The sequence below is a fragment of the Chiloscyllium plagiosum genome, unplaced genomic scaffold (genome assembly GCF_037043375.1).
Source record: "Chiloscyllium plagiosum isolate Xiang-an unplaced genomic scaffold, Cpla_swu_hap1 HiC_scaffold_1, whole genome shotgun sequence".
In the NCBI taxonomy this organism is placed as follows: domain Eukaryota; kingdom Metazoa; phylum Chordata; class Chondrichthyes; order Orectolobiformes; family Hemiscylliidae; genus Chiloscyllium; species Chiloscyllium plagiosum.
Window position 1 is genome coordinate 113,309,476 of NW_028270139.1, and position 13,966 is coordinate 113,323,441.

A 13,966-nucleotide genomic window follows, 5' to 3' on the forward strand; every position below is an offset into this window, starting at 1 on the left:
ACCTTAGGCATGAACACTCAGACCATTTTTTTGGAATAATTTTCTTTTATAAGAAGTGATCCATGATCAAATATGTGCTGAATCCAAATGGAGCCTGCTATTCTCTTTCTAGACCCAAGGCAGAGAGCAATGACTCAACTGCAAGTTTTCAGTTCACTCTTGGAAGAAACAATAAACAGAATACCAGAACAAGAGCTGTCATATTCCAGAAACACATATGGCAAAGTCTGTGCTTTATTCTGTTCTAGAAAATATTCAAATTCAACTACAGGTCGGGGTTTGTGCTTGTTCTAAAACAGTTTTGTCAGTCATAAAATAATGGATTATTCATTGGGGTTTTGTTTAATTTTTCAGTTATAACCCTTGACTGTTTGTACAAAAAGTATTCAAGGACCTTGTTCCATTCAAGGAAATACAGTATTCTGCACATCTACGTACAAGAGTTTCCAGTAAGCAAAGCAGGAATATTGTAATGTTAAATATAATTCAATCCCTTTTCCCTCAGCAAAACAGAACTGTAAATTAAAGCCTCAGCTAGGTTGCTGAAGGGAAAGGTTTAAGGTTAATCTACATAAGAGCAGAATCCTTCATAATTTGCAATGACTCATTGTTTAGACATAATTATTTCAGTGTATTGACATAAAATCTAGTCTTTAAAATCATTTCTCACAGAATAGCAATTGAACTTTTTTTTTATCTGTACCCACCAAAGCATTTACTTTGGTTTGTCGCTCGGTCCACAAACACTTTTGAGGAGATGACATTACCGAAAGGCAGGAACATTTGCATGAGCTCAGCATCTCCAAACTCCTGAGGAAGGTGATAGATAAAAAGGTTGCAACCCTCAGGACCTGCAGAAGAAAGGATGCACTGCATTGAAAGAGTTGAAACATGGTACAGAAATGGAAGATACAAAAATCAGCAGCTCAGTTCACAAACCTGTTTGAAAATGACACATTAAGTGTTGTCACTAACAATGACAATATATATTAGCTTCTATGTCTTATTATCATACAAAATAGGCAACTTATCAAACTACATCAAAAGAAGCGCTTTTGTGGCCTGTCACTTGTATCAGAATATTTTCTTTTCAGCTAAGAAAACAAAGGATGGGTGGGTGAGCAACTGAATGTAGGGGACATCTTATAGTGCTTCTATTTCAATCTACTTTTTCCACAGAGCTTACCATTCTGGTCTTAAACCATATCCACACTATGGTTTGTCAGCAGAAGTATGGATGTGATGAAGGAGAAAGTTTACTGGATGTCACATCCAGCTGTGAATGACATGCACAACTGAATAATTCATGAGGGTGGAGGCTGCATGAATATTCCTATCGTCAGTAATGTCAGCAATTGAGAGGAAAAGACAAGGCTGAAACATTCACAGCCATCTTTAGGCAGATGTTCAGAGTGAATGAGCAATTTCAGTCCTCTGCCGAGGTGCCCACCATTATAGAAGTCTCTTTAGCCAGTTGCATTCATTCCACATGATACAAAAAAAGGCTAAATTCACTATTCAGTCACAGGATGAGGCATCCCTGGTTAGGCCAACATTTATTGAACAGTTAAGAGTCAACCACATTGCTGTGGGTCTGGAGACACTGTGGTCCAGACCAGGTAAGGATGGCAATTTCCTTCTCTAAAGAACATTTGTGAACTAAATGCAGCAAATGCTATGGGCTCTGAATAAAAGTTTGCTGTAGTTCCAAAGGCTTATGTTCTCAAACTAGCCACATCTTGCACCAAATTGTTCCAACAGTAGAGTTACTAAATGAACATGTTCCTACAAAAGTAAAGAAATTGTCCAGGTATTAAAATAAAATCTGGTTGTTTACTGCCAAATCAATCTAATCTCAGTCATCATTAAAGTAATGGATGGTACATTGTCAGAGCTATCAGGTGCTACATACTAATAACTTGCTCACTGATGCTCAAGTTGGGGTTCCACCAGGGCCACTCAGCTCCAGACCATATTACAATTTTAATTTGAACATGGACAAATGAGCTGAACTCAAGTGTTGTGATAAGTGTGGCTGTCCTTGATAACAAGGCAGTGTTTGTTTCAGAGTGACATCAAGGAGCCTGAACAAAACTGATGCCAATGAGAATCCAGTGGAATTTATTTGCTGGTTGGAGTCATGCCTCACACAAGGGAAGGTAGTTGTGGTTGTTTGAGATAATCATCTCAACTTCAAGACATCTCTGCAGGGGTTCCTTAGAGGAATGGCCGAGGCCCAACCATTTTCAATTGCTTCATCAATGACCTTCCTTCCATCATAAGGGGCAACTTCACTGATTATTGCATTGTGTTCGGTTCCATGAGCAGTTACTCAGATACTGAAGCAATCCATGACTGTATGCAGCAAGTACTGGTTGATATGCAGGTTTGGTCAAGTAACAAGTAACATTTGCACCAATTGCCAGAAAATGATCATCTTCAATGAGAGTGAGTCTTATCCACCTCTACCTACCACTCAATTACCACCATTGCATCCTCAATATCAACATCTGGGACTCACCACAGATCACAATCTAACTATAACAGTCAATAAATATAGTGGGTACAAAAGTAAATGAGAGGCAGGGAATTCTGTGGCAAGCATTCTTGTGGCTCCTGGAGTCCACCGTCTCGAAGTTGAGTCAGGAATGTAATGGAATGCTTTCCACTTGCTAGAATGAGTCGGATTCAAACAAAACTGACATCATACAGGACAAAACAAATTTCAACTACCTCAAAAATACACTCCCTCCACATTGATGCATTGCGCCCTATGTGAGACCACATCCTCCAGGCTAACGAAGAAGGTATTTGCTATGCTTCCCTTTATTGGTCAGAGCATTGAGTATAGGAGTTGGGAGGTCAAATTATGACTGTACAGGACATTGGTTAGGCCACGTTTAGAATATTGTGTGCAATTATGGTCTCCTTCCTATCGGAAGGATGTTGTAAAACTTGAAATGATTCAGAAAGGATTTACAAGGATGTTGCCACGGTTGGAGAGTTTGAGCTATTGAGAGAGGCTGAATAGGCTGGAGCTGTTTTCCCTGGAGTGTTGGAGGCTGAGGGGTGACCTTATAGAGGTTTATAAAATCATGAGGGGCATGGATAGGGTAAACAGACAAGGTATTTTCCCTGGATTAGAGTGGTGCTGGAAAAGCACAGCAGTTCAGGCAGCATCCGAGGAGCAGGAAAATCGACGTTTCGGGCAAAAGCCCTTCATCAGCAATAAGATATTTTCCCTGGGGTGGGGGAGTCCATAACTAAAGGCATAAGTTTAAGATGAGAGCCGAAAAATTTTAAAGGGACCTAAGGGGCAATGTTTTCACATAGAGGGTGGTACTTGTATGGAATGATCTGCCAGAGGAAGTGATGGAGGCTGGTACAATTACAATATTTAAGAGGTATGTGGATGGGTATTTGAATAGGAAGAGTTGAGAGAGGTATGAGCCAAGTGCTGGCAAATAGGACTAGATTAGGTGAGAATATCTAGTTAGCATAGAGAAGTTGGACCGAAGGGTCTGTTTCTGTGCTGTACATCTCTATGATGCTATGACCTGCCTCATGTTGACAACTGTTACTCATCTACAGTCAAAGATATATGTGAGGGCAGATTTCATCAGACTTCTGAAGCTTGGCTAATAGGTGAGTGGACTTGTAAAATGGCATTAGAAAACATCAGGAAGTGAGCCTGATATCTCCTGCTGCCAGGGAGTCTGGCCAGCAAGGGAATCTCATGGTCTAATTAAGGATCATGACTTGCCCTGGCTGGCATTTTTACCACCATCAGTAAGGGCACTCACAGGGTGGGGAGACCGGCAGCTAAAAACTGGTACCCACCCAGCGGGTTCTACTCTGTGCTGGAAGGCCTACAACACTGGCTGCCCGAAGCTATGGTGCCACAGCTGGTAGGTGGTCTTTCCAATTGCCGGGGTTTATCTGCCGGATTTGGAATGGTAAGCAAGGAAACTAACCATGGAGGTGCTCCCTCCCTCTTCCTGCAGCCTTAGCAATGGCCATTTCCAGTAACAGTGCTGCCATGCCTCTGATACCACCTGTCCTTTCATTGGGCTGGCTGCTCTGGGAGGCTGGTGGACCATCATCAGTTGCACAGTGACCTGGGTACTGGCTTTGCAATCGATGACCAGAGGTTAAATACCAACCGCAGTCCTGCTGCATCCTGGTACGGACTTGGATCTCACTTCTGCTCCCAGTGGAGGGAGCTCTTACCGGCTTTGAAATCCAAGCCACAGTTTAAGAATTGCAACCCTGGGAGTGGCACCTCCTATGAAATCAAGAGATAGCACTGCTGTTTCATCAACATTCCTTCACTGGCATTCCTTCACTGCTTGGCTGGATTACAGTTTTTGAAATGCAAAATGCACACACAAATGTGATTATGGTGTGAAGAAAAAGAAGTTCTTGTTTATATAAGAGGATTAGGTATGAGGATACAAACAACATTGATGATTTTACCTTCATTGCTTGTCATGGTCTCAAAAACATACATCCTAATCACAGTCTGTACTGGCCACTTCACTGGGGTTAGCACATGCTGGTGTACTTGTCTATTCAGCTCCTGTTTCCTTTGATTCTGCATCATCCTTAGAGGCTGGATTTTTTTTTCTGCACTGGAGGGATTCTACACTGGGTTTCGATGATTCTAACATCACAGGCCAAAGGAATTTATTCTCTGATCCTGATCCTGCAAGAATGAGGGAGTGTGACAATGAATGAAGTCGGGAGTGTAAGTAAGTTGTGAGTTATGGATGTGAGGTTTGTATCAATGCCAAGACTGTGAGTGAGGTCTGAATGATCAAGATAATTGGCAGGTGAGTGGTGGGGTACAGTGATTTGACATGTGACTGAGGTTAGTGTTGCAGTTGGCAGGTTATGGCTTTTTAATATACATTCACTGGCCTTGACAACTTTGAGATAACTGAACTTCTTGAGGCTCTGCATCAGGGTCCTCAGGGCTTGACCTACAGCATTGAACTTCATTGTAATCTGCTTCCATTACCCTTTGACTATGTGTCTTTGACTCTCACTGTAAATGCAGGACATTTCTCTGTCATTCCTTTCCATCAAGACCTCTGATAGTGTCTGAGATGCATGAAGCTCACTCTTCTCTACTGTGCATCCCTTTGGAGTTCTTTGACATGACATAGTTTCTGAGTATGCAGAGCAGTGGTAATTGAAACATTTGCCTCACACAGTGCAGCACTTGGTCTGTTCTCACTTTGGACTTGTTTCACAGGTTGACCTTTTCAAATGTGAATTAGACATCATGCAGTCTAGGGAGTTGGATGTGGTAGTAGCACAGTTAAGTGTTTTGAATTTGCAACCGCAGTTGAACTCCTTGAGCTGGCTTCATTTGCTGGTTTAAATTATCATGAACATTTGTCACAACTATTTAATTTTGTGTTGCGACTAATTCCAGCAAGTTTCCACAGTGATAATGAGGTATCTTGATGAAAAAGGTCAGAAGCAAGGCAGATTGGACTGCAGAATGTCTGGTAGGCATTGGAACATAAAAAATAAAAACATAAGTTTCAAATACAATTAACAATGGATGTAACAAACAAAAACAGAGATTGCTGGAGAACCTAAACAGATCTGGCAATATCTGTGGAGAGAAAACATTCTAACTAGGGAGCAGTTCTTTGACCGTGCCCTCACATATGCAAATGCTCAAACCCAACATTAGAGTGGTGCTGGAAAAGCACAGCAGGTCAAGCAGCATCCGAGGGGCAGGAAAATTGACATTTCGGGCAAAAGCCCTTAATCAGGAATGCTCAAATCCAGGCCAATACACACATACTAGCAGAGTTGAAACGGACTTTTTAACACTTGAGCTGTGTAACCTTCAAAGGGAAAAGCTCAAAATGCATCTGGAATTTTGGGATAGAATAAGTAGGGAATTGTTGTCAGCTCCTCATTATCTCTGTTGTTGAAAGATATTATTGTCCAGTCTGTTTTATGATTTGGACGTGCCAATGTTGGACTGGGGTGGACAAAGTTAAAAATCACATAACACTAGGTTATAATCCAATAAGTTTATTTGGAAGCACTAACTGTTGGAGTGCCATTCCTTCATCAGGCGGTTGTGGAGTATAAGACCTTATACTCCACAACCATCTGATGAAGGAGCAGCACTCAAAAAGCTAGTGCTTCCAAATAAACCTGTTGGACTATAATCTGGTGATGTGCGATTTTTAATGCAGTCTGTTTTAGTTTGTCTCTTCCCCCTGGACAATGGGTTAAATGGGTTCAAGTTCCCTTCGCAACCATAGATATGATATTCCATCGGTCTATCCCTCTTTGGAAGACCATTGAATTTATTTTTGCAGCAATTTTTGGATGCATCAACCATCTTTTGAAAACAAGGCATTTTGGAATTACAAGTTAAAATGTCCATTGTACTTTCCGGTTCTGAGCCGTGGCCAGGACAAGATGCACAGAGATACTGGAAAATTGCCAGATGCATTGACAAGTGAGTAAGGGGGAAATACAAAGCCAAGGTTAATAACCTGTCAAGAACTATAATTTACATTTTGTAAATGTTCCAAGGTACTTTGCAGAACAGAATCAGACAAAATTTGACATGGAGACAGGTAAGGAGATAATAGGACAGATTCTTGGTAATGGAAGTAAGTAGTTTACATGAACATTTTAAAGGTAAAAAGAATAGGGGAGAGGTGGACTGTATTTAGGGAGGGAGTCCCAGTATGGATCTCTCTCAAACCTTGTGTGAATCTTTGCTCTCAAATGCCAGTTTCTGAGCCTTCACAGAATAGCAGTGCAAAAAGAGATGTAAAAATCAAAGCATGTGAGGATCTTGAGCTTCACTTGTTTCATCTGGTTTACTTTGAAATGGATGAGACCTCGAATTCACACCACTTTATTTACCTCATGCAGTTCAGGCTTCATAATGAAAAGTGATTGTTTGGATGCTCCTGGTTGAGCACAATATGAATGAACTGAGAAAGGTGTATTCATGCAAAGTAATGTCATACAATTTGCTGCGCTAAAGCTTTTCAATTGTACCTGACAGGGTTGATTTTTTTTAAAATTCCAAAATGCAAACAAAATTAATGAATTCTTGTATGCACTGAGCAGTAAAGTTTTACCAAGACCCTGCAGATTACTTGCATTAGTGGCATTTACTTATTCACATTATTGAGAAAACTTGAAACAAAGAAGTCTGTCTTAGAGCTGACAGCAGCCCATTTCCACTTCATTAAAATGCATTAGACTTGGCTTCATTTCAATGATGGGAGCATAGTATTTCTCTATTTTAATAGTAAATTGAGTCCTAATGAATATTTGCTAACCAGTATTCCCCTGGCTAATATGTTATTGTACTTGCTAAGCATGAATTGCTAATGCTAATACAGCTTTACACAGAGGGTAGAGGCCTCTGTGACATCTCTTTGCAAACAAAGGTGTGAAAATATATGTAAGTGTCTGCAAATATCTTCAATGTCACCCACTAGGTTTCTACTTCAGCCTTTGTGTGTTTATTACATTTTGTAGCATACTAACTTATTGGACAGGATTCACCATTTTCAGCAAAATTGTTTCAGGATGCACTTTAGAAAATCTCAGTCATAAAATACGCAGATATTTGCCTTGAAGATTTTTCACTGAAATAAGTAAATGCATTTATATAATACTTTTCATGACCTTAGGATGTCACAAAATACTTCACAGCCAATGAAATACTTTTCAAATGTTGTAATATATAAAATATAGTTGAGTTGCAGTGCAAGATGACATTGTGTTCTGCTCTGGATGTGTAAACTTTAAAGGAGACGAGAAGTTACAGTTTGGATATACCACATTCATTCAGCTCAACCTTCTTGACATTGTAAGGACTAAAGCTGCCAAAGTTAGTCAAAATAATGCAATTAAAATGTACTGTAAGGTGTTACAGTAGCAAGAATAGAGATTGTCACTAATGCTTATAAGTAGAGATTACTCAATGTTAGTCTTTCTTAGGCTATCAAAAGTAGTGAGACAATGCTAAATATGCTGGTTACACCCTGAAGCATTGTCAAGTAAACAGATCAGTTAATACTTCAGGTGCAAATACATCTTCATGGCTATCTTCAGAACAGATGCTGACTAATTTTCTCCATTTTTCCAAAAGTTTCTAATCTGTTTTCTAACTTACTAACTGAGGGAACCTAACTAATAGCTCAATATTAAATGCACTTATCAAGTGTGGAACTGGTACAGACCAGACGGTGACACATTTGATCACAAGTTTTTTTCTTAGTTAAATAAACTTCTGCCTTTGACCCTCCAACCACATGGAATCAATGTCAATTTCACCAGTTTCCTAATCTCCCCTTCTTCATCTTCTTCCAGATCCAACCCCCCAACTTGGCACCATCCTCTTGAGCTGTCCTACATGTCCGTCTTTCTTCCCGCCTATCTGCTCCCACCGCCCCTCTGACCTATCACAATCACCCCCCAACTTCATCTACCTATCGCTTTCATGACTTCCTTCCCACCAGCCCCACCCCCCTCCTATTTATCTCTCAGCCCCCTTGGGCCCACCCCTACTTTCCTGACGAAGGGCTTATGTCCAAAACGTCGATTCTCCTGCTCCTCAGATGCTGCCTGACTTGCTGTACTTTTCCAGAGCCACACTTTTTGACACTGATCTCCAGCATCTGCAGTCCTCACTTTCTCCAACTCAGTTAGATTGGCAATTTGTCACATCAGTCAAAGTTCCTGATGCAGATTGCTATTCCATAACCTTACTGAGAAAAGCATTCAAGTTAAATTATGATACATCCTATTGTAGCACCAAGGGCTGCATTTTCCTTTGTCTATGATTCACCAGGTAACACAATGTACAGCTGGTCTGAATAATGTTCTTAGATCCAACTTGACTCAGTTCGGTGCCTAAATGTTGAGTCAGAGAAAGTTGTTGACTCTAACACGGCTTAAAAATTAGCTTGACAAACCAATACAGCATTAGATTATTAGATTTCATTATGACTAGAATTACTTTTATTGTTAAGTATTATATTGATGTTGCTGATAAGACCATAAATTATATCTGACTGTTTCAGTGGTTCAGGTAGAAACTAAAGACAACATTATTTGAACATGTGATTGAAAATAATGACAACAGCATGAGTTCAATTGCCATTCTGGCTGACATAGGCTTGGGATGTACCTTCAAATGTGTCCTATATTTGATGTGGAGTGTTGCCTCTTTAGCTATTTCACAAATTCCTTCTTTCTAGTACAGAGATGTCTATGTTCTCTCTTAAACTGTGTTTTTGTTTTGTTTTATATGTTCATTGGATGTGGAAACCATTGGCCAAATGAAATGGTGCACTCTCTGGGATTTACATTGTTGCATAATCATACCCAATTGAGCCAACAGTCAAAAATGATAACATTTGCTCCACTTAGTATTTCAAAGACCATTTACTTTTTCATGAATTGTGATGATGACTGAACAAATTCTATATAGCTTGAATCCATATATAGTCTGCCCTGGTAATCTATCGATGTTATGAATATAGTGAATAACTTACCTTCTCTCTGTTGCTGGGGTATCATTGGAGGTGGCTGTGGAAAGGCTTGACTAATCTGGCCATAGGCAGCAGGATAGGCAGCTAGAATGCAGAGATGATATCCCAGATCAGTGTATTGTACAGTTTAACTTGTAATTTAGTGCAAACTGTGTTGACAAAAATTATAACTCTTTTTAATCGCTAATGTAAATTTTACCAATAAATATTCTCTCCTCCTTTTCTTAAAAATCTTGGAACTGTTATCTGGAGCACATAACCTAACGCCCTAAGGAAGGAATGATAAACAATGCAGGTAATATGTCCAAAGGTTATAGTGAGTGAGGATGGAACTGGTTTCTCTCATTTTAGCATCAAAATGGAAGTTATTCAACCTCTCCAGCCAAAATATTGGACAGCTGTGTCAGGTTAATAACTACAAGGCAAGATCTTGATAAATCTCCAAAACACAAACATTGGCCTCTGGCAAGCAATTACTCCCTTGCGAATACAATCCCAAACCTACCTCATTAAAATTTCATCTATATTTGGCCAATGTTGCAAATTTTTCACAAAGATAATGGAAATCAATGCAAAACAAATGGCAATGGACAGTGACATTTAAATATGACAATACTGCATTATGTGAAAAAGTTACAATCATTAAAGGTCAGGGCGCTAACATTATATTTGTTGTAAAAGGCTATAGCTAATATGTAACCCTTTCCAATTATCTTGGGAAATGTCTAGCTCTCTCTTCCCATTGAATTTCTGGAGATAACTTTAACTTTTGTTAAGTAAGTGTAAAATGGGCGATTTGTCACAATCTGGACTTGAATTTCTGACACACTGGATTCTGGGTAATCCAAGATGGGGATGGGAAAATGTTGTGGCTGTACGAGCTGCTCCTTTTTTGAGCTATTATCAGAGTTGGAACTGATTTCCTTGAATTCCAGGAGTAGTAATTACTGTTTTACAAGCTGTTGCATTGTTTTGGAACTTTGGGAATAAAAAGATCAAAACAATGGTACTTCAAAAAAAAAGAAAGGCAGACAAAGGCAGTGGCAGTGACCACATGGGACCAAATGGAGAAAGAAGCCTACAGTGTTGTCTGACCCAGCAGTGAATACACCATTTAAAAGGCAGCTGGATGAGTACATGAATAGGAAGGGTTTAGAGGGATATGGGCCAAATGCTGGCAAATGGAACTATCTAGGATATCTGGTTGGCATTGACAAGTTGGACAGGAGGGTTTGTTTCCGTGCTGTACAACTCTATGACTCAAAATCAAAAGTCGAATAATTGGTGGTCAGTTTGATACTACCTGTTGTATTGTGTTTACTTTAGTCAGCATAAGATTTGTATGAATTGTCTGTGGTCAGCAAACTTTTGGAAAGAATTCTGAGGGATAGGATTTGTGACTATTTAGCAAAGCATAAGTGTGATTAAAGGCAGTCAGCATGGCTTTGTGAGGGGCATGTCATGCCTCACAAATCTTATTGAGTTCTTTGAGGTGTAAAGTCAGATCGACGACGGTCGAACAGTTGATGTGGTGTATATGGACTTTGATAGGCATTTGATAGGGTTCCCCATGGTAGGCTCATTCATAAAGTCAGGAAGTATGGGATACAGGGAGATTTGGCTATCTGGGTTCAGAATTGGCTGGCTGACAGAAGGCAGAGAGTGGTTGTAGATGGAAAGTATTCTGCCTGGAGGTCAGTGTTGAGTGGGGTCCCGCAGGGCTCTGTTCTTGGGCCTCTGCTCTTTGTAGTTTTTATAAATGACTTGGATGAGGAGGTTGAGGGGTGGGTTAGTAAATTTGCAGATGACACAAAGGTTGGAAGTGTCGTCGATAGTATAGAGGGCTACTGCAGGCTGCAGCGCGACATAGACAGGATGCAGAGCTGGGCTGAGAAATGGCAGATGGAGTTCAACCTGGATAAATGCGAAGTGATGCATTTTGGAAGGTTGAACTCGAATGCTGAGTATAGGATTAAAAGCAGGACTCTTGGCAGTGTGGAGGGATCTGGGTGTGCAAGTACATAGATCGCTCAAAGTTGCCACCCAAGTGCTAGGGTTGTTAAGAAAGCATATGGTGTTTTGGCTTTCAATAGTCAATAGCCAGAGACTTTTCCCCAGGGCAGGATTGACTGGTATGAGGAGTTATAGTTTGAAGATATTAGGAGGAAGGTATAAAGGAGACGTCAGAGGTAGGTTCTTCACACAGAGAGTTGTGAATGCATAGAATGCCAACTGTGGTGATGGAAGCAGAGTCATTAGGGATATTTAAGTGACTAATGAACATGCTCATGGATAGCAGTGAGTTGAGGGGTGCGTAGGTTAAGTTACTCTATTTTACATTAGGATTAAACCTCGACACAACATTGTGGGCCAAAGAGCCTGTTCTGTGCTGTACTTTTCTATGTTCTATGTTCTATATTCAATGCTGATTTGAATTACTAAGGGGAAAAGTTTACAGATCCTCCTCGGGGCAGGACAATCTCCTTTCTTCAGATATTGTGGCTACAATTCGCTCCTTTCTCCATTAAATCCAGTAATCCTCTTAACAAGGCTACTCCAGACACAGAAGGCACCGATAGTGTTCCTATAAAACAGGAATGCAATGGGGGACTACAGAGAAAATCATTTAAAATGAACCAGCAATACTTTTTGATGGGGTGTGGCATCACCCCATCAGTCACAAGGTTCTAATTGCCCTCAAGCTGTTGCATCAGTTTAGTATAACTTGCATAGTCATTTCAGAGGTCAATCTACCATGCTGTTGAGGATATTGGGGAGCCACGTGTAGGCAGAACATGTCCAGATAGCAGGTTTCCTTCCATAATGGGGACCTTAGCAAACCAGATGGGTTTTTACAACAATCAATAATAATTCCATGGTTACCATTACAAAGAATGGCTTGCACTTTCAGAGTTATTAGCAAAACTTTAATCTCACTAACAACACAACGGCTTATGTTGTCAGGGTATTCCCCTTAACCTCTGGATAACTAACCCATTACCAATACATCAACATTCCACATGAGACTCCCTACCTTTGTGTCATGGCTAAGCTTGGCTTATTGTGAGAACAAGAGAACTTATTACCAGCCTTAAAACAAAACCCATGGAGTACATGAATTATTTCCTTTTATTCTTGTTCCAAAAGTGTATTTTCTATTATGGTCTGCCACTAACTTCTCTTCTTTGTCCTCTATATTCAAGGTTCATCATGACCTCACGGTCTTTTCATTAAGCTTTTGCTGGTCCCTTCCGGTGCTATTTAAAACAACAACTGCGTTTCACTAAAATGATGCGTGAGTACCATAAGGAAGCATAACATTTCAAAGAGGTATTGAAAGAAATGGGTTAATCTGTGACAAATGGATTTCAAAGCAGGCAATTGTGAAGTCATCCACCTCAGAACTATAAGGATAAACCAAGTTTTTTTTATTAGTCAGAAACAGCAGAGGTCCAAAGAAACTTAAAGGGAAGATAGTGGTTTAGTGATAATGAGATTGAACTCAGAGAGGTCTATACTGCTGCTTTGAAAACACAGGTCCAGTCCTGCTGCAGCTAAATGGCTGAGTTTACTTTAAATTCCCTACAATCTGATAATGTGCTCGTGTAAAGAGTTAACACATCGTTCCTTTCATTTATATGTATATTCATGGCATTTATATATGTTATTAAATCCTACCTATTTCTGCTCTCTGTATTGTAATTTATGTAATAAGCATTCCTGGACAACCATCACATAATTCTTCTGAAGTGTGCCATTTAATTTAGTGCTTGCTCAGTGAGTTTATCCTGAATAAGATTTTATTTGCCCTGTTGATTTGTTCTGCAGTGAAACTGAACAAATAATGTTTAGTAATTTCTAGACTAACTTCAAGCTTCGCACATTTTAAGTTTGAATGGAGATGCCTCTGGGGCAGTAATTATTTGGGACTGATGTTTGCCCCTTTACTCTTACCAATAATAAATCAAAGTAGTAACTTGTGGTAGAAACAGAGTAAAAACAAATCAATGTTATTTCTGCAAAGAATCTGTTTGATCTCTGTTTTTGGTATCATAGAGTGATGAGAAATTCACTAGCAACATGATTTCCTGCCTGGGAAGAGACTGACTCTAAATTGTTAAAGGAGATTCAGTTTTAGTTTAACACTTCTTGGATACAGATCTGTTACTCTCGCCTACTTTGTAGTATTCAATTGCCTGACTGTCCGAACAGCATGTTGATAGCAGACCCCCTAATGATCTGCTTGGCTGTAGATCAGGTGAATGGTGTAGAATCTCAGAACCCATCTCTCTCCCTCTAGTGGCCCTTATCATTACTGGACACCAAAGAGATGCTATCGTACAAAATGGAAAGAAATGTACTGCATCTTACACATTTCTGAAAATTGAATCGATCTCACAGACACCTGT

General features: G+C 39.9%; 1 protein-coding gene across 13 annotated transcripts in view; it reads right to left on the reverse strand.

The window, feature by feature from the left end:
• Positions 1-13,966, reverse strand: part of celf4 (CUGBP, Elav-like family member 4) — a 1,190,565-nt gene that overhangs the window by 58,812 nt on the left and 1,117,787 nt on the right. For all 13 annotated transcript variants that reach the window (XR_015757959.1, XR_015757956.1, XR_015757958.1 and 10 more), the window contains 2 exons: positions 9,561-9,641; positions 708-851 (listed from right to left, as the gene is read on the reverse strand). Coding sequence is in view for 9 of the 13 variants with exons in the window: in XM_087990087.1 (XP_087846213.1) it covers positions 708-851; positions 9,561-9,641 (225 nt within the window). In the remaining 4 variants the exon portion in view is untranslated. The remainder of the gene's footprint in view (positions 1-707; positions 852-9,560; positions 9,642-13,966) is intronic.